The sequence below is a fragment of the Osmerus eperlanus genome, chromosome 4, assembly GCF_963692335.1.
Source record: "Osmerus eperlanus chromosome 4, fOsmEpe2.1, whole genome shotgun sequence".
Classification (NCBI taxonomy): domain Eukaryota; kingdom Metazoa; phylum Chordata; class Actinopteri; order Osmeriformes; family Osmeridae; genus Osmerus; species Osmerus eperlanus.
Genome location: NC_085021.1, coordinates 14,282,078 through 14,297,010, shown reverse-complemented (window position 1 = coordinate 14,297,010; position 14,933 = coordinate 14,282,078). Strand labels below are relative to the sequence as shown.

The 14,933-nt window shown below is 44.2% G+C and overlaps 2 protein-coding genes across 3 annotated transcripts; both read right to left on the bottom strand.

The window, feature by feature from the left end:
• Positions 1-8: 8 nt before the first annotated feature.
• Positions 9-9,690, bottom strand: LOC134018956 (protein phosphatase 1 regulatory subunit 12B-like). Of its 2 annotated transcripts, XM_062459364.1 has the most exons (7): positions 8,896-9,685; positions 5,577-5,593; positions 5,316-5,448; positions 5,060-5,164; positions 4,871-4,921; positions 4,592-4,642; positions 9-1,262 (listed from the first exon to the last, which is right to left on the bottom strand). In XM_062459364.1, exons 1-7 carry the CDS (start codon positions 8,995-8,997, stop codon positions 1,176-1,178), a joined length of 546 nt encoding a protein of 181 aa, XP_062315348.1. In that variant the 5' UTR covers positions 8,998-9,685; the 3' UTR covers positions 9-1,175. The 2 variants fall into 2 exon arrangements, with proteins under 2 accessions (XP_062315348.1, XP_062315347.1); XM_062459363.1 differs by lacking the exon at positions 9-1,262 and having other exon boundaries at positions 3,930-4,642; positions 8,896-9,690.
• Positions 9,691-12,655: 2,965 nt separating this feature from the next.
• LOC134019555 (protein phosphatase 1 regulatory subunit 12B-like) lies at positions 12,656-14,575 on the bottom strand. Its single transcript, XM_062460515.1, has 6 exons — positions 14,564-14,575; positions 14,271-14,387; positions 13,932-14,135; positions 13,692-13,821; positions 13,440-13,555; positions 12,656-13,037 (listed from the first exon to the last, which is right to left on the bottom strand). The coding sequence occupies exons 1-6, from the start codon at positions 14,573-14,575 to the stop codon at positions 13,029-13,031; spliced, it is 588 nt and encodes a 195-aa protein (XP_062316499.1). The 3' UTR covers positions 12,656-13,028.
• Positions 14,576-14,933: the final 358 nt, after the last annotated feature.

Here is a 14,933-nt window from a genome sequence, read left to right as displayed (position 1 = left end):
ATATCCAACCATTTTCCACCGATATAGTTTATCAAGCATGTGATCAAACAACAGCAATACCATCTCAGCTTTTCGCTCTCTTAAAATACATTGTCCACTGTAGTTGCTTTGATATAGACACAAAGCTGCATCTTTCCTTATTATTTACAACATCATGTAAAGAGATAGCTGTATTGGTCCTTGAGGAAGGCATGTGTAATATATTGTACATACAGATGGGCCTAGAGAGTTGGTCCCCGGGCCATCAGACCTGTTTTACTGGCAATGATAAAAGACAGCATTCGTATAATCACATGCAGCTCTATTTGGTTTCCAAAGCCACTATTGAAAAAAACATATAAGAGTATTACAAGTAAAAATACATTTTACCTGACTAAGGATGTAGAAAGATTATAAGCAAAATGCACAAATAAATACAAAAATATTCCAAAACATATCCAACAAGTGTGAGATTTTATATTCTTACGCTGGCGACCACACTTAAATCTGGAAAAAGCTGGTGAGCAGCTTAGACAAGCAGTGTCTATAAAAGGACATTGTAGCATTGGGCTGAACTTAGTTACATTCTAATCATTCAACAACACCTGTGATCACTAACATGCCAATGATCAGGTATTTTATGTTTGTGTCATTCCAATTCATGTGCCTATTTGACAATGTAGGGAGGTATAATACTAGTTAGATCAAACTGTAATAATACTGTCATGGAATTTCAGCAAATATTTTTACGATTATATATTTATAAACATAATACTGATCAGTAGTTATATGTCCCTACTCCATTGTTGACAAAAATACCACAGGAAGAAGCATTTGCAGTGCACAATAGAGAAACTAATACATGTGAAGCCAGGGGATGTTGGCATGATAAACACTGATCTAAGTACTGATCTATGTACCCCATGATAAAATAACAGAACCCTTCACTCATTACCTTCTCTAGGAGTGAGGCCTGAAAACCCTGCATGGAATAATCCCCAGTTCCATATTACCCTTTGAAGTTCATGGTGGGTGAATGAATGACTTTGCCATAAGAAGAGAGGGGCTAGGAACTGGGGTTTGTACCTGGGCAAGGTTCCTCACGACACACCTGAGCAGCACTGGGTAACACTGTGAACATGAATGTGACATGTCAAGGCGGTGAGTGAGCTTCTGGATGTGATCTCTTCTCTTCTTCACTTGGACAGTTTGCTGATGACTCGGATCAGAGCCCCGTTCTCATCCTTCAGTCTCTGGTTGTCAGATTTCAGCTCTGTCAGGACCTTTGGGTGCAGAAGCAGACAGAATGCCATTAGGTTAAAGCAGTATTTGCCTACTGAAAACATTTACTGATGGTTAAACATATTCAACAATAATGAATATTATATTAACTGTCAACATTAATTTATACAAACAAACACTTTTTTCCTTTTGGAATGTGACCACTAATTGAACACCAGACACCAGAATGAAGTAAATGATTGAAGCTGGACAGTGCTGGATGTGAGCATACAGTGAGATGAGTGGATCTGAGTGAGTGAATGTAAGGAAGACAAACAGAGGCAGCAGGATAAAGAAAGAGAGAGGGAGAGGATGGGGAAGAGTGGGAAAGAGAATGATGACGGAAGGAAGATGAGAAAGAAAATGTCCTCAATCTAGGTCAGTTCTTCCACAGCATGAGTAATGACTAAAAATAACCACAATATTTTTCAAAATGTCCCCAATCCTCCATAGACGTTGAAATGCCTGGAAGAAAGTGGATGTAATACTGTTCTCTAAAACTTGTTTGGCGTTTCACTAGCAATACTGTATTCTGCATGATGTTTAGTGCATAGTGGTGATGCTTCTCAGAAACAAGCAGTGTTTGTCCCTGCTTCGACAGAGAAACATAGACACACACACACCCTATTATGCACATGTTTGGAACAGAGGAAAGTGTTTTTTTACTAACTGAATGCTGAATGAGAGCCAATGAGCTCAGACATTCCACTCCCACTGAACTCTGACAAACAGAAGAGTCCAGAATGTCCCATTTCTTAAGGATCCCTAATGCTGCATTCAGTGCTACAGCATGATACAAACTGCCCAGGGGGATAGTATACAAGTGTTGAGATTGGACACCTTTATGACTTTTCAACAACCTACACTGCATTGACACCACCAGTGAAGCGTCACAGTTGCACAGGCCTTGCCACAGTCATGTTAGTGGTTTCAGCCATGCAGCATGGATGTCTCTATAAATAGACTGAACATGGTCACGAGATGATGTTGGGAGAGAGGGAGGGCGCAGGGGGGTTCCCTCTTATGGCCTTATGAGAGTGAGTCAGGGTGAGGTAGTGGGAGAGACACGATGGTGGGACATGGAAGGAGAGAGGGAGGGAGGAGGGGACCTGCCTGAGAGGAGGACAGCAGGGGAAGGAGAAAGCAGCAGGAGAACCGAGTGGAAGAGAAGAGTAGAGCAGAGGCGGTGTGGTGGAGAAAAGGTAGAGTTGGGTGCAGAACAGAGGAAGGTGGAGCTGGGGGGTTTGGGGACTACAGGTCCTCTGTCTCAGGCAGGGAAGCCAGCTCAGAGAGGCGGGCGAGGACGCGCAGCATGGCCCTGTTCTCAGCCAGGAGACGCTCATTGCCCCTCCGCAGGGTCTGAAGCTGAGCCAGAGCAGGAAAGGCCTGCACACAGGAATACAAACACAGATAGAAGCAGAGTGCAGGGGTAGAGCCCAGTGCAAAGTCGGAACCAGTTACAGACAACATACGTCCACAATGATCTAATGACAGCACCTACAAACACACATACAGACACTCAATCAAACATACTCGCATTCTCTTTCTCTCTATCACACACACACGCACACGCACACACACACACGCACACACATTAACACGTACACAAACATCAAAGAAAAAAACACATAGAAAACAGCAGAAGAAAAGGCTAGGCCAGTACAAATGTAGGTTGAGAACATACACAGTACATAGTTTGCGTCAAGCTAAAGAGAATAATAAGAAGAAAGTTCACAAGAACCTGCCTCTGATTCTGTAAGACCACCCAATAAGTTATAGGTTAGAGGAATGGAAATGATTCATTTCCCTCTCTCCCTAGCAGGGTTTGTGGTAGACCTCTGTGGATCTGTGGAGAGGTCTGTGGTTTGACACTATTCCTTGGAGAAAACCACAACACACAAAGGCCCACGTGGTTGGAAGGGAGGCCTCAGAGGCTTCCTACAGAAGCACAGCTCTGATGGAATGGATAGAAAGGAAAAAGAGGAACAAGAAGAAGGAGGAGAAGAGGACCCAGATGAAGAACTCAATCTGGATATCAAGAGATCCAGCTGCTGCTTACAACCCTGAGGCATTTTTGAGTACACCATTAGTGGTCGTCTTTTTCTGGGAAAATGCATGGGTTTAGCTGTTGGCTGTGTTGTCGACGTAAACCTCAGAAGAACCATAATCATATGTAAAGATGTGTTCTAAAAAATGGAGGGAGGGCAGGAGAGTGAGAAACTCAGAGAGAGGCATACAGTAATAAGCTCTCATTATGTTCTAATGATGTTCTTGGATATTTAACCATATCAGACTTCATTCTTATCAGAAGGAGCACCTAGAAAGTATGTATGGTCAAACATGTCTGAAGAGGGAAAAAGAAGGAAAAAGTGCATGTTGTTTTGTGGTCATGGTCTTGAGACACGTGAATGCTGTACTTAACTTTGCATGTGTGTGTGTTTGCCTGTGTTAATCTGTGTGTGTGTGTGTTTTTGTGCATGCTCACACGTGTGTGCATGCCCAAGTCTTTAGAGTTACGTGAGGTGACAGGCAGGTGTCAATCGCTTGTCCATAACGACCACTCACCATCCCCCTCCCCTCCCCTGAGCCCCCGCCCTGGGGGAGGAGCTGCTTTCAAGGCTGGTAGCCACAGCGAAACCTCATTGGGGCTTCCTGCTGAGGTAACCATGACAACATGGGGTCAAAAAACTCTCCCACATTGTTAGTAAGGGAAGCCTGCTGACCAGAGCAGTCATAACGTTTTTGTTTTGCTAAAGGTGCTTTGGATAAAATGATCATCAGTGCTCGATAATCTAAACCTTGCAACATAGTTCCTCTCAATTTAAACCAGATATTCTGCTAGTTGTGTTTTCTCTCTCTTTGAGATGCAGAATACACACACAATTAGTGCAAGAATGTCTAACAAAAGCAGGTCCTCTGCTTTTGGCCGGGGCTGGGTATTCAGCAGGAACTAGGTCACTGTGTTCACCATCACCAGAACAACGTGCTGAGTGGAGCAGCAGACTCGGAACAGCCTCCCTCTTTGAGCCAGGCGGTGGTGGACCCAGTAGGACACAAGGGTAATGAGCCCAAAGCACATACCTACTCTCTCTCTCCCTCCCTCCTACACCCTCACCTGCATTGCTGCCCAGAATACAGCCCCGTTTAAAAAAAAAAACTAAGGTTTTAGGTTTACTTGATTTACCTTGCTAGACACACTGGATAAGCACTGGTATGCAATCTTGGAGCCGCTCTTATCTAAGCAGTTTGTCAGGCAAGCTAAGTCAAGCACGACAAAAATGATGCTGAGATCAGGTCTGTCACTCACTTCCTGCAGATGAACTGCCCTTACCTTCAACTCGTCCTCCATGTCTGTCACTCTCTTCTCAAGAACCTGTTTTTCCTGAGGAAATGAGAGAATTTTAACAACAGTTCATAGAGTGAATTAGGACGATGATGTCAAGATTTCCAGACTCGAGCCGTTACAGTCGGGGGATGTGGAGACGGACAGGGAGATGTGGGAGAAGAGTTAGAAAAATGTAGATGTCAAGTGTCAAAATTAATAGAGACCATGAAAGATCAAATCGACCAGAACACAACCATGATGATAAAAGCAAAAAGTCATAAATACCCTTTTTTCTGATTCTAGTACACTGGATCTTTCAGATATCCTGTCCTGTTTCTGCAAGAAAGGGCATTAAGAGGAAGTCATTTGTTACACCTATTATTCAGGACATTAGAGGTTCAGTACTGAGAGGGTCTACAGTAGAACTACACCAGTTATTGTCAGTTAATGGGACACCCTACAGTTCTCTTCTACCTGGGTGACTTTCTCCAGCTGTGTTCTGATCTTGGCCAGCTCCTGTTTACTGTCGTCCAGCCTGGACTTGAGCTTCTCATTCTCTGTCAAAGCCTCCTCGTACATCTGCAAATGAGTCCATCATCCACCATGGCTCTACATGAGACAACAAACTCTCTCCAGACCAGATGTATGGGGTGGTGAATGGTTCTGCCATTCACCCCCTTCTAGGTCATCTATATATTCTTAAGTACATAAGACATTGAATTTCCACTACCTTCTTGTAGTCTCTGGGACTGGTGTCATCCTCCTGCTTGTTGAGAGCTGCCAGCCTGGTCTCCCTGCGTGTGTAGGAGCTGGTGCGGCCCAGCGGTCGGTCTGAGCTGCTGTCTGCCCCACTGGAGTCCAACCTTGGATAAGGAACACAGGCCACCGATGTCTATTCCATACAGTATTAGACTCAACATCTCATTACAGGAACTCTTTTGTTTGTAGCTTCAAAAGAATGCAAGACAAAAAAGAATGAATGAGGGCTTACCTTGATATCCTGTCATGCTGAAAAATAAAATACATGCCATATCAGTAAGGTACAAAAACAAGGATTTTAGGAATTGTTTTAAACAACTTTTTGAATGACATTAAAGAGGAAATACAGTTTGGAACCAGCAAGGAGGTTGGAATAAAATTGCATTATACGTACGAGTATCAACCAGAGACTACAGAGGGGTATAGTTTTCCATAAGGAGAAAAAATTAAAACCTATATGTGTTAAGGTATCCAGGTTCCAAAGAAAGGGATTGCACACACAAGTAAGCTGCATTATACCTCACCAGACCCTGCTGTGACATGGTTCACATGGGCCAACCTTCTCCGGAAATCCCCGTTAATCTTTTAGAGGGTGTTTGCCACGCAAATGCCTGGGGCGCAGAGATGACATAATGTCGCTGAGAGGCTGAGTCTCAATAAGATCCTATTTACTGGGTGAAAGAGTCCAATAGATGACCTCAGGGATCATGCTGCTGATATAATAGTGAACTGGCATGAGCCATGCTCTTGCTTTGATTGGGTCTACATGGCTGCCAATGCCAGAGGTGTTTTACTGACATTCATTTGGTTGAACATAAGTGTTCCAAACACTACTGGACAAATCCTGATTTGTATTCTCTGTACCCCACACACAACACTTCTCACCAGACTAGATGAAGCCAGGTGTTTGCTTTGTGCAGTCCCACATCTTATCTGACCTTCTGTCTTTGCTGCGCACACAGAGCTCTGACTGCTAAGGGCCAATAAACACCATGGAGAAGATGGATTCTAATCTTTGTTCAGATCTTATGTCATCTTACATTCTTGAAGATTATGAGCTGTTTTTTGGTCTGAAGGTGGGCTGTGAATTGCATTGTTAAATGGACACTGGGATTGTATCCTGGTTGCAATAACACTACATTATACAAATGAATAAGCCTGTGTGTATACCTTGTGTCCATCTAAACATTAAACCAAAAAAGAACACTGAAACTCAATTTTCTGTTTCCTGAGGATCAACTGACAACAAACCTTTTGAAAGTTCCATTAAAAAACCTACATTTAGGTGCATAGCGCGTGTTGTTTCCCTTCCCCGTTCATGATTGTTTATGCAGCACAGCCAGAGCTGCCTGTCCTTATGTGGTCATGTCTTAGACGCCAGCCTCCATCCAGGAGGGACATAAAGACCCCAGCGACCTTAAAGGAAGCTGGGCCAGGGATGGAGCCAGGAGGAGCTTCTCATAAAACAACACTGGGTGGTCTTATCTGAACACTAATACTGCGTCAAACCCTGGAACTCAATCTGAGGCGCTAGCTCCCTGTGAGCAAATATGAAGAATTTATGTCACAAAGCATGTGAGATTAAGGCATTTATTTTCTCAGTGTTTCTTGAGAAGAGAAATCCTGAACCAGTGCCAAGTGTCTCACAGTGTTTATGGATGCTGAAATGTTATAGGCAGAGACTGCTCTGCTTTGATCTCACCTTCTACAGAAGCATCTGGCTTCATTAACTGTGGACAATGAGTGCTCGATAATGTAAGTCTTGCAGAAATTATTGAGAAAAAAAACTACATGAAATGCAACATTTGTCGAATACAACAGTAAGCTGTATATACTTTCTGAGGAAATCAAGGCATCTTTCACAAGTTCTGGCCAATGTTGCTGTGAGATTATATATATTGAGAGAGAACCAGGATTTGTATTTCAGGCTCACTAAACCATCGAAGGCATAGAAAATGCCTGCATAGACATTCCACCAGGGTAAAAATAACAGAGCCCCAGATTGATGGAAGCGGCCCCTTAACGTGTGCGTGCCTGGACCGTGGGCTCTCTGTAAACAAGGCCCATGGGTTTGAGGCTCGTCAGGATCAACAACGCTCACTCCAGGGGTCTGCATGTGGGGGTAAAGGGGCCTCACTATGCTGCTGTGCAGGGAAACACCTTAAACTCCTACATAAACTACTCTGTTAACAGCACTCCCGAGTATCCAGTACAAACCTTCCATCCCTCCTAAACACCTCGTGTCTTCAGTTGTTATCGGTCTCTGTCCTTAATCTGAGGGAGCTAGGACCCCACTGTATTCCTCTGCCTCCTCCTCCTCAATCTCCTTCACAGCCTCTCAGACCCTGATGCCCTCAGAGCTAAATGGACTTCCTCCTGAATCACCCCACTGGAAAATGTGAGGGCTTCTCCATCCAATGGGATAACCTCCCTGCAATCATGCAAACCTCTTCCTTTCTTTCTCTTCATATCTTTCCATTACTCAGAGTAATACTGTGTAGAGGCTAAATGTAAACAAGTAAATGATCTAATCTGATTCAATTTTACTTTCCAGAGTTAGGGTTAGCAGGACAGGCCAGATGTGGCCGGTTGTCTACTGTATGTTGTTAGCATTGTGTCTGAGGCAGATGTGTTTGTCTGTTTATAGTGCGGCCTGTTGCTTGTCCACAGCTGTGTGCTGAAATATACCAGGAACTCATCAGAAACATTGAGGAACTTTCTAAAAATATCACACCAACAATGTGCCCTTCTACAGCTTTCTTTTTGTCCCAGGCGAATACTGCCAGAGAGGGGAGGCTGACATCATGGAAACTTCATGCCTCAGCCCGCAGGCAGAAAAAAACATAAATGACAGTTAATGAAAATAAAATGAACATAAGTGTGGCAGTAATATGGAGATTTTCTCAACAACTCTACTCTAGGTAACAACGATATTGCATGAGCTATGCACCTGCTTCTAGTATGTCTCCAGCCAGATTAAAACTTCTGTCTGAAAATAGTATCATTATAGTCATCAGTCTTTCACTGTATCTGTTTCAACCGTGCACATTACACAGTGACAAAAGTGTAAAATAGTTATATATTATAGAATTATTCAACACAACCCCTGTGAAAATGCCACTCTAAAAAAACAACAAAAGGAAATCACAGATGGAATGTTTCAATCTAAAAGTCTTTTCCAGACTACGCAGCCACACCAGAGCTCAATGCTCTGGGGCAGAACCTCCCCTCCCCTGTTCTCCCCTCCTCTCCTCATCTCCTCTCCTTCAAGGGTCGTCAAACACTCAGGTGGTTGGCACGGTTACATGTCCGGTCATGTGTTTAGGAGCCTCTCGAGCTCCAATCTGAACCACTTTTTCAAAGCAACAGGCAAAACTTAGCATTTAGCTCAATGAGCTCTGAATCAAATAGAAGTCATTTAAAACGCTGCTGCTATCCACATCAACTTCAAGTTCAGGTTACAACTTACACAAACGTGCACAGCAGCAAACAAAACAACTTTCCCAAAGAGCTCAAAATTCTGGCACGTTAAGAAAAAGACCAAATCTTACTCTGAAGTTCTTGGCGGTGGGTGACGGAGAGGAGGGTGGAGATTCGGACAGTGACTTCCTAGTGCGAGACAGTTCCTTGGTGCGTGGGTAGAAGGATGACATTTCTTCAGACTCTACCCGAATGAGGATGGGACAGGACAGGATGGGCAGGTCGTGCCTTTACAGTACCATCCACTGAGGTGTCCAGAAAGCTGCTGTTCAGACACACAGATCCTCTGATCCACTCAGGCAACAACTGTGCATACACCCATGGCTGCACTCACAGGGGATCCTCACCAACAGGTGTGTGTGTGTGTGTGTGTGTGAGAGAGAGAGAGTGAGAGTCAAGCCGCACAGTCCAGAAAGCAAACAGCAGCTATGTTTGGAAAGATCACAGATTTGAGCTCTGTCCTTCTCCAAAGCACCAATTGCGAATCAATCATGAGATCACTATGAAAACAAAATAGCAATCGTTCTCCGATACAGATGTATAAAACTGAAAATTTGCCACGCCCTCTCAAAACTCTCTGTCTTATGTAAAAGAAAAAAAGGAATTCTCACACCTAAAGATAAGAGCAATTCTCAAATCTCCACAGAGCAAGGTTGGTTCCCGATGCTCATGTTTCCTCTAAATATACAAACTCACTCTCCATCTCCTTCTCTCCCCTTACCCCTCTCACTCTTTCTCCTCCCCTGCTCAAACTCTCTCAGTCCACTCCTCTCACCCCCTCTCTCTCCCTGTTCACTCTAGCTCTGGCAGTGCTGTCTGGCACAGTGCCAGAGGCTCTGCTGTGTACGGCCTCCACTCTGGGCTCTGGGGCTCAGGGCTAAAGCTGTCCACTGATGTGGACGAGGATAAGAATGGGTAGTGGGGGGGGGGGGGGGGGGAGCTGAATTAGAGGTCCCAGAGAGGGTCGTATTTGCCACCAGAAGAGTCGTGACCAACCACTGAGTGGTCAAGTAACCCTGCCCTCCATAGCATGCTCAGGGAGAGGAAGGTTTGGCAGAGTGTGAGTATTGATATCTACAGTAAACACAGACTGATCTATTTAATCTACTTGCATTGCTGCACTGGGCAGCCTTGACATTGACATCACTGTCTAGTTTAGGACAACACATCAGAAGTGACTCAGACTTTTTTATCACTCTGAAAAGGTTACCTAACACATAATCTCGTCGACAATCCCTGAATCAGAGACCAGTGGAGTTTTGGAACAGTGAAATATTAAGTTGCTGTGTGCATTCTTCTCCATCTTACACAACCATAACCCCTACCATTCTCCCTCCCTGCTTCTCAGAGTCAGCACAGGCCAGAGGCTTGCTGGTACCTTCCTTTTATAGAGAGGTTTGCAGCCTTGCAGCTTTCCTGAGTTCTTATTTCCCATCTACTGGGGCAGAGAGGAAGAGAGGGAGAAGTAGGAGTGAGAGAAGTGACAAAAAGAGAAAGTGTGTCTGTGTCTTTGAGTGAGAGAGAGAGAGAGAGAGAAAGAGAGAGAGAGAGGGAGGGAGGGAGGGAGGGAGGGAGAGAGAGAGAGAGAGAGAGAGAGAGAGAGGGAGGGAGGGAGAGAGAGAGAGAGAGAGAGAGAGAGAGAGAGAGAGAGAGAGAGAGAGAGAGAGAGAGAGAGAGAGAGAGAGAGAGAGAGAGAGAGAGAGAGAGGATGAGTGCTGCTGGCACTTCAGATCTGAGCTCTCATGCTCCAGTCTCAAGCTCTGACTCACTCAGAGGATAGAGGTCTGGCTCTTGTTCTCCTTCCTCATTAGTAGTCGTGGAGTAAACTCAGTAACTGCTTCTTTTTGGGCTAGTGCAGGCACTCACCTGCATTGGAAATATTGTTGTGTACAGAAGACGTAGGATAACACAAACACACAAAACTTAAACGTGAGAACTATGAATAATGATGTTAACTATGTTCAACTTTGTTTTTAACCATTAATATTATTTCTCCTAATGGCACATTGGGCATAAGCCATAGAACAAAAGCCTAATTCTGCCGATGGTGGTCTTTTCATCCTGCACATTGAGACTCTTTTATTTAAAGTCATGGTGTGCTGAGGAGCTCTGCCTTGTGCCATGTCATATCGATATCAGTGATACATTATGTGTTCTTTATGACCCATAGTTTAAGACAAGCACAGAAGAAGTTTCACATACATCATGCCCTGAAACAGGAGATTCCAGTGCGCCAGTGTGTATTGTTCTTGTGCAAATTCACCCAGCTTCACAGAACATGTGAAGAGTGAGAGTTTGAGTTTCAGAGAGCTCATCGGGAAGTCCAATGGCTTCCCTGTGGCAGTGAACTGCACTGGCCCTGGCTGTGGAGACTGGCCTTAGGAGGCCTATAAAGACTGGATTTCAGCTGCAGTTTTTGCCGAACTTTATATGACTGGACTCTCTTTCTCTTGCTCTCTCTATTTTATGAGTTTCCATATGGAACATTCTCCTACATCTCCTGACAGGCTCTCCTCTCCCGCTCTAACTCCACTTCCATTGAATTCCCCTCATCTTTCACACTCTTTGAAATGAACTCTTATGACGTATTTTGGTTGGTGTCATCGGTGTCCTGCCATGTGTTCTCCTGGCAGATGTGATGGGCTAAAGGCTGCAAACTGTCCCATACACATCTCTGCATAACTGTATGGAACCCCAGTGTGTTTACATTCAAACAGATTTTTCACAACCTTGCATACAGTAAAACCAATCATAACTCGAGATAATGTCTAAAAGCATGACATTAGTTACCTTACAAAGTTCAGGAGGTGCAAGACCTCTGTCTGTCTGTGACACAATGTACTACGGCTGGGCAGCAGGGGTGGTGGGGTTTAAAGTAGGCCTACATCAGTAGCCTAGAGTTATTCCCAAATTGTTACTGGCAAGGAGAAGTCTGTCATTGTCCACGTGTTACTTTTTATTGTCTTTTACATATTTCTAAATTTTCATCCATCGACAGAGCGGTGAATTAATTTGCAAAACATGCTTTCAAGGCTTTTCAGAAATCATAACTCACAATATAGTTTTTTGTTATTAATAGACACACACACACATATGCACATACACTGCTGTAAACAAATACAGGACACATAATAGAGATACAGAAAACATCTGTTGTCTCACAGTCGCTGGGCTGTCAATAACTTTTTTTGTGGGGGACAAGCTGAGGCTCACAGATGGGAGATGTGGTCTGTGTGATGTCACAGTGTGCTCAAAGTTTCTACACTAGGACCAGTCCAACCCAGCTGCTCCATCACCTCTCCATACAACACAGCTGAGCTCTATGGCTCCTACTTCACTTCATCTTAAACAAATAAGTTGAACAGGAGGCTTTTTCTGATCTTCTGAACTTTATTCTACAATCCCCAAGAAGAAATAAGACTGTCAGCTACATCCATCTCTGAAGCACAACCACTAATCAGTTTTATGAGCAGTAAGAAGTTTTTAGCAGAATATCACCACACCTGACTTGTTATTGAAAAGCTATGAGGAGAAGGATCTGCTTAGACTATTACCAAGTCAAGCCCAGGTCACAACTGTTTAGGGGTGGACTCCACCAGATGGAACTAAGCTTTCTGGAATGATTATGGCAGACACATTTAGTCCCTTGTAATGCTGTGAGGGAGTCATGTTACCGACCATCCCGTGTGTCAGATCCCACCATATGACATCTGAGCATGGAGGCACTGACCTCAGACTCACTTCAACTACTACTGCCTGCAGTATCAGTTCACAATCTCAGTGGAATTATATGGTCCCCCCCCCCCCCCCACTCCACACTCCACACAGGCATACAAACATGCATGTTATGCCTTTTTTTTCCTGAAGCAGAAATGATTTGTTTGGGAATAGACACTCTGATTCTGAGGCCCATATTTATGTTATGGGATGTCTATAAGAGGTAAAGATATGCAACCCATAGGTGGTGAGAGCACAACACTAAAGGGAGAGAGAGAAGGAGCGAGGGCACAGTACAATTCGGCCCAAGACTCTTTTTAAATCCAAGTCTAAGACGCAGGAGACATGCTCCCCATTTTGCCCAATATGGTATGGAATGTTGAGATCCCACAACCATGTGTGGTAGTGGAGGGAGAGAGGAGACAGGGGATGTTTGGGTCCTGTCTGTCCTGGATTCTCTCCCGGTATGAGAGCACCAACATTCAATCTACAAATACTGTCTAAACAGACTACATTAATATACAGTCCATCCGCAATGAAACAGGTTGCAGGTTGCATTTGTCAACATTGCATCATGGGTTTGTCCACAGTGAAAATATTCATGAATCTGTGATCCCTTATCTAAGATGTGGACATTACACTAGTGTACAAGTCATTTACACTAAGACCTAAAACGGGCAGTATTGCATGACACTTTAATATAATTGTGGATTTATAAAGTAAATATAAAAATACACAGTGCATACACAACGGGACATGCATGTGCTCAACTGTTTGGGGATTTGTTTCAGGAAAATAATACTAGGAATATCTGTTGGCACCACCTAGTGGTACATCTAAGATAAGTCATATATATTTGTTTGTCCGCTTTATTTCTGCAGACATGGGTACTACATACCTCTGCAGTGTTGTAAACAGAACCAACCACGTGAAGGCAGTGTGGAGCTTGTGTTGCGAGGAGAGGTTTGCAGGAGTCTTCAATGGGATTAAAGTTTTCATCTCTCCGTTCATTATCTACAGAACACATACATGGTTGATAAATTCACTACGTGCTTTGTTCTCATGCAGTGGACTGGATTAGCATTAGCGAAAAAGGGACTGGGATAAAGACAACTGTATGCACAATGAAAAATATAGCAAGGCTTCTGACCTCTGGGGGAGAAGTGGTTAGTGAGGTTGGAGGGATGTGGAGACGTGGTGGAAGCACTGGCAGAAGGAGACATGAGGTCTTCTGTAGGAGACTTTGTCTGGGCCTCCAGTCCGGCTCCATGGCTCCTCAGCTTGACACAGGGAAAGAACAGTTATCGTTTGACAACCTCCTTGACAACAACCAGCGACAATATTAACATCTAATCCATGGTGAGCGGATGAGTGGCTGAATTTGCTTTACCTCACTGATGCCCCAGCTCCATGTTGGATGTTGCTCCTCTGACTGCCTTGGCTGAGCCAGGCTAGGCAGGCTTCCTCTGTTTTCTGGAGCCCCTCTCCTCAAATACAGCTTCTCAGACAGTCTGCCACCATTTTCTGTCTGTCTATCCAGAGGTGACAGGCTAGAGGTCATCTGAGCCTCCTTCAATTCGGCCAGAGTCACCCCCTGAATAACAGAAATCCCCTCAGATTAAGACATTCATAAGCACAACACAATAACATCAAGATTCAAGAAGCAGAATGTACTTACCAACGAGGACTTTATAGGTTTTATGAGGGCACAAGTACTGTACAGGTTTACCTGTGTTGATCTGCGTGTCTGCCTGGCCTGGCGAGACCTGGCCTTCCTTTGAGATTCTGCTTCTTCATCTCTGACTGGTGTGCGATATGACCTGGAGCAGAGAGTGTGCACCACAGGCTATAGTACAGAGATATGAATGGCATAACTGATGTGCCCTATAAATAGGTTCCAGTGACGTGACTGCAGACTTCTAGTCACCTGACACACTCAGTACTAGAGAGGGCTCCCACAGAGGACATGAGAGAAGAGTGAAGGGTGGCTTAGCCTCAGATTACCATAGCATGATTACAGACCTGGACCCCCATCTGATGTGTGTCAACACAGTATGTAATCCTGAGGGAGGTGATGCTCTGACTACAGATTACATATGACTACTGTACGACTGTATGTCCTCATAATCAAGATGACGGTAAAACTATTTATAGAGCTACTTACTGCACCGTATCTGATGACATGTCCATACTGAAACAATAATGATACCTTAATAATAATAAAGCAATGGAAATAATACAAGTAACAAGTACGTTTGCCACAAATAAGTGCAACTACTTCAGGAAGGGCAATCGGGCAGCGCGTGTCATCCGCTTATTACCACACCTGTGTTAGCCAGCACAAGCCCATTGGGCCACGTCCGATAAGACGGCATTAAAAGGCAGCACGGAT

Bases quoted from the DNA above. Each gene is read 5' to 3' on its own strand.
- LOC134018956 (XM_062459363.1), bottom strand. From the start codon at position 8,997: ATGTCATCCTTCTACCCACGCACCAAGGAACTGTCTCGCACTAGGAAG. The intron at 4,922-5,059 runs GTAGAAGAGAAC...CCTTTCTTGCAG, and splicing joins AGCTGGAGAAAGTCACCCAG to AAACAGGACAGGATATCTGA. The intron at 4,643-4,870 runs GTATTTATGACT...TCATTTCCTCAG, and splicing joins TACTAGAATCAGAAAAAAGG to GAAAAACAGGTTCTTGAGAA.
- LOC134019555 (XM_062460515.1), bottom strand. The intron at 14,136-14,270 runs GTAAACCTGTAC...TCTGTTATTCAG, and splicing joins AGACACGCAGATCAACACAG to GGGGTGACTCTGGCCGAATT. The intron at 13,822-13,931 runs GTAAAGCAAATT...CCCTGTGTCAAG, and splicing joins GGAGCTGGGGCATCAGTGAG to CTGAGGAGCCATGGAGCCGG.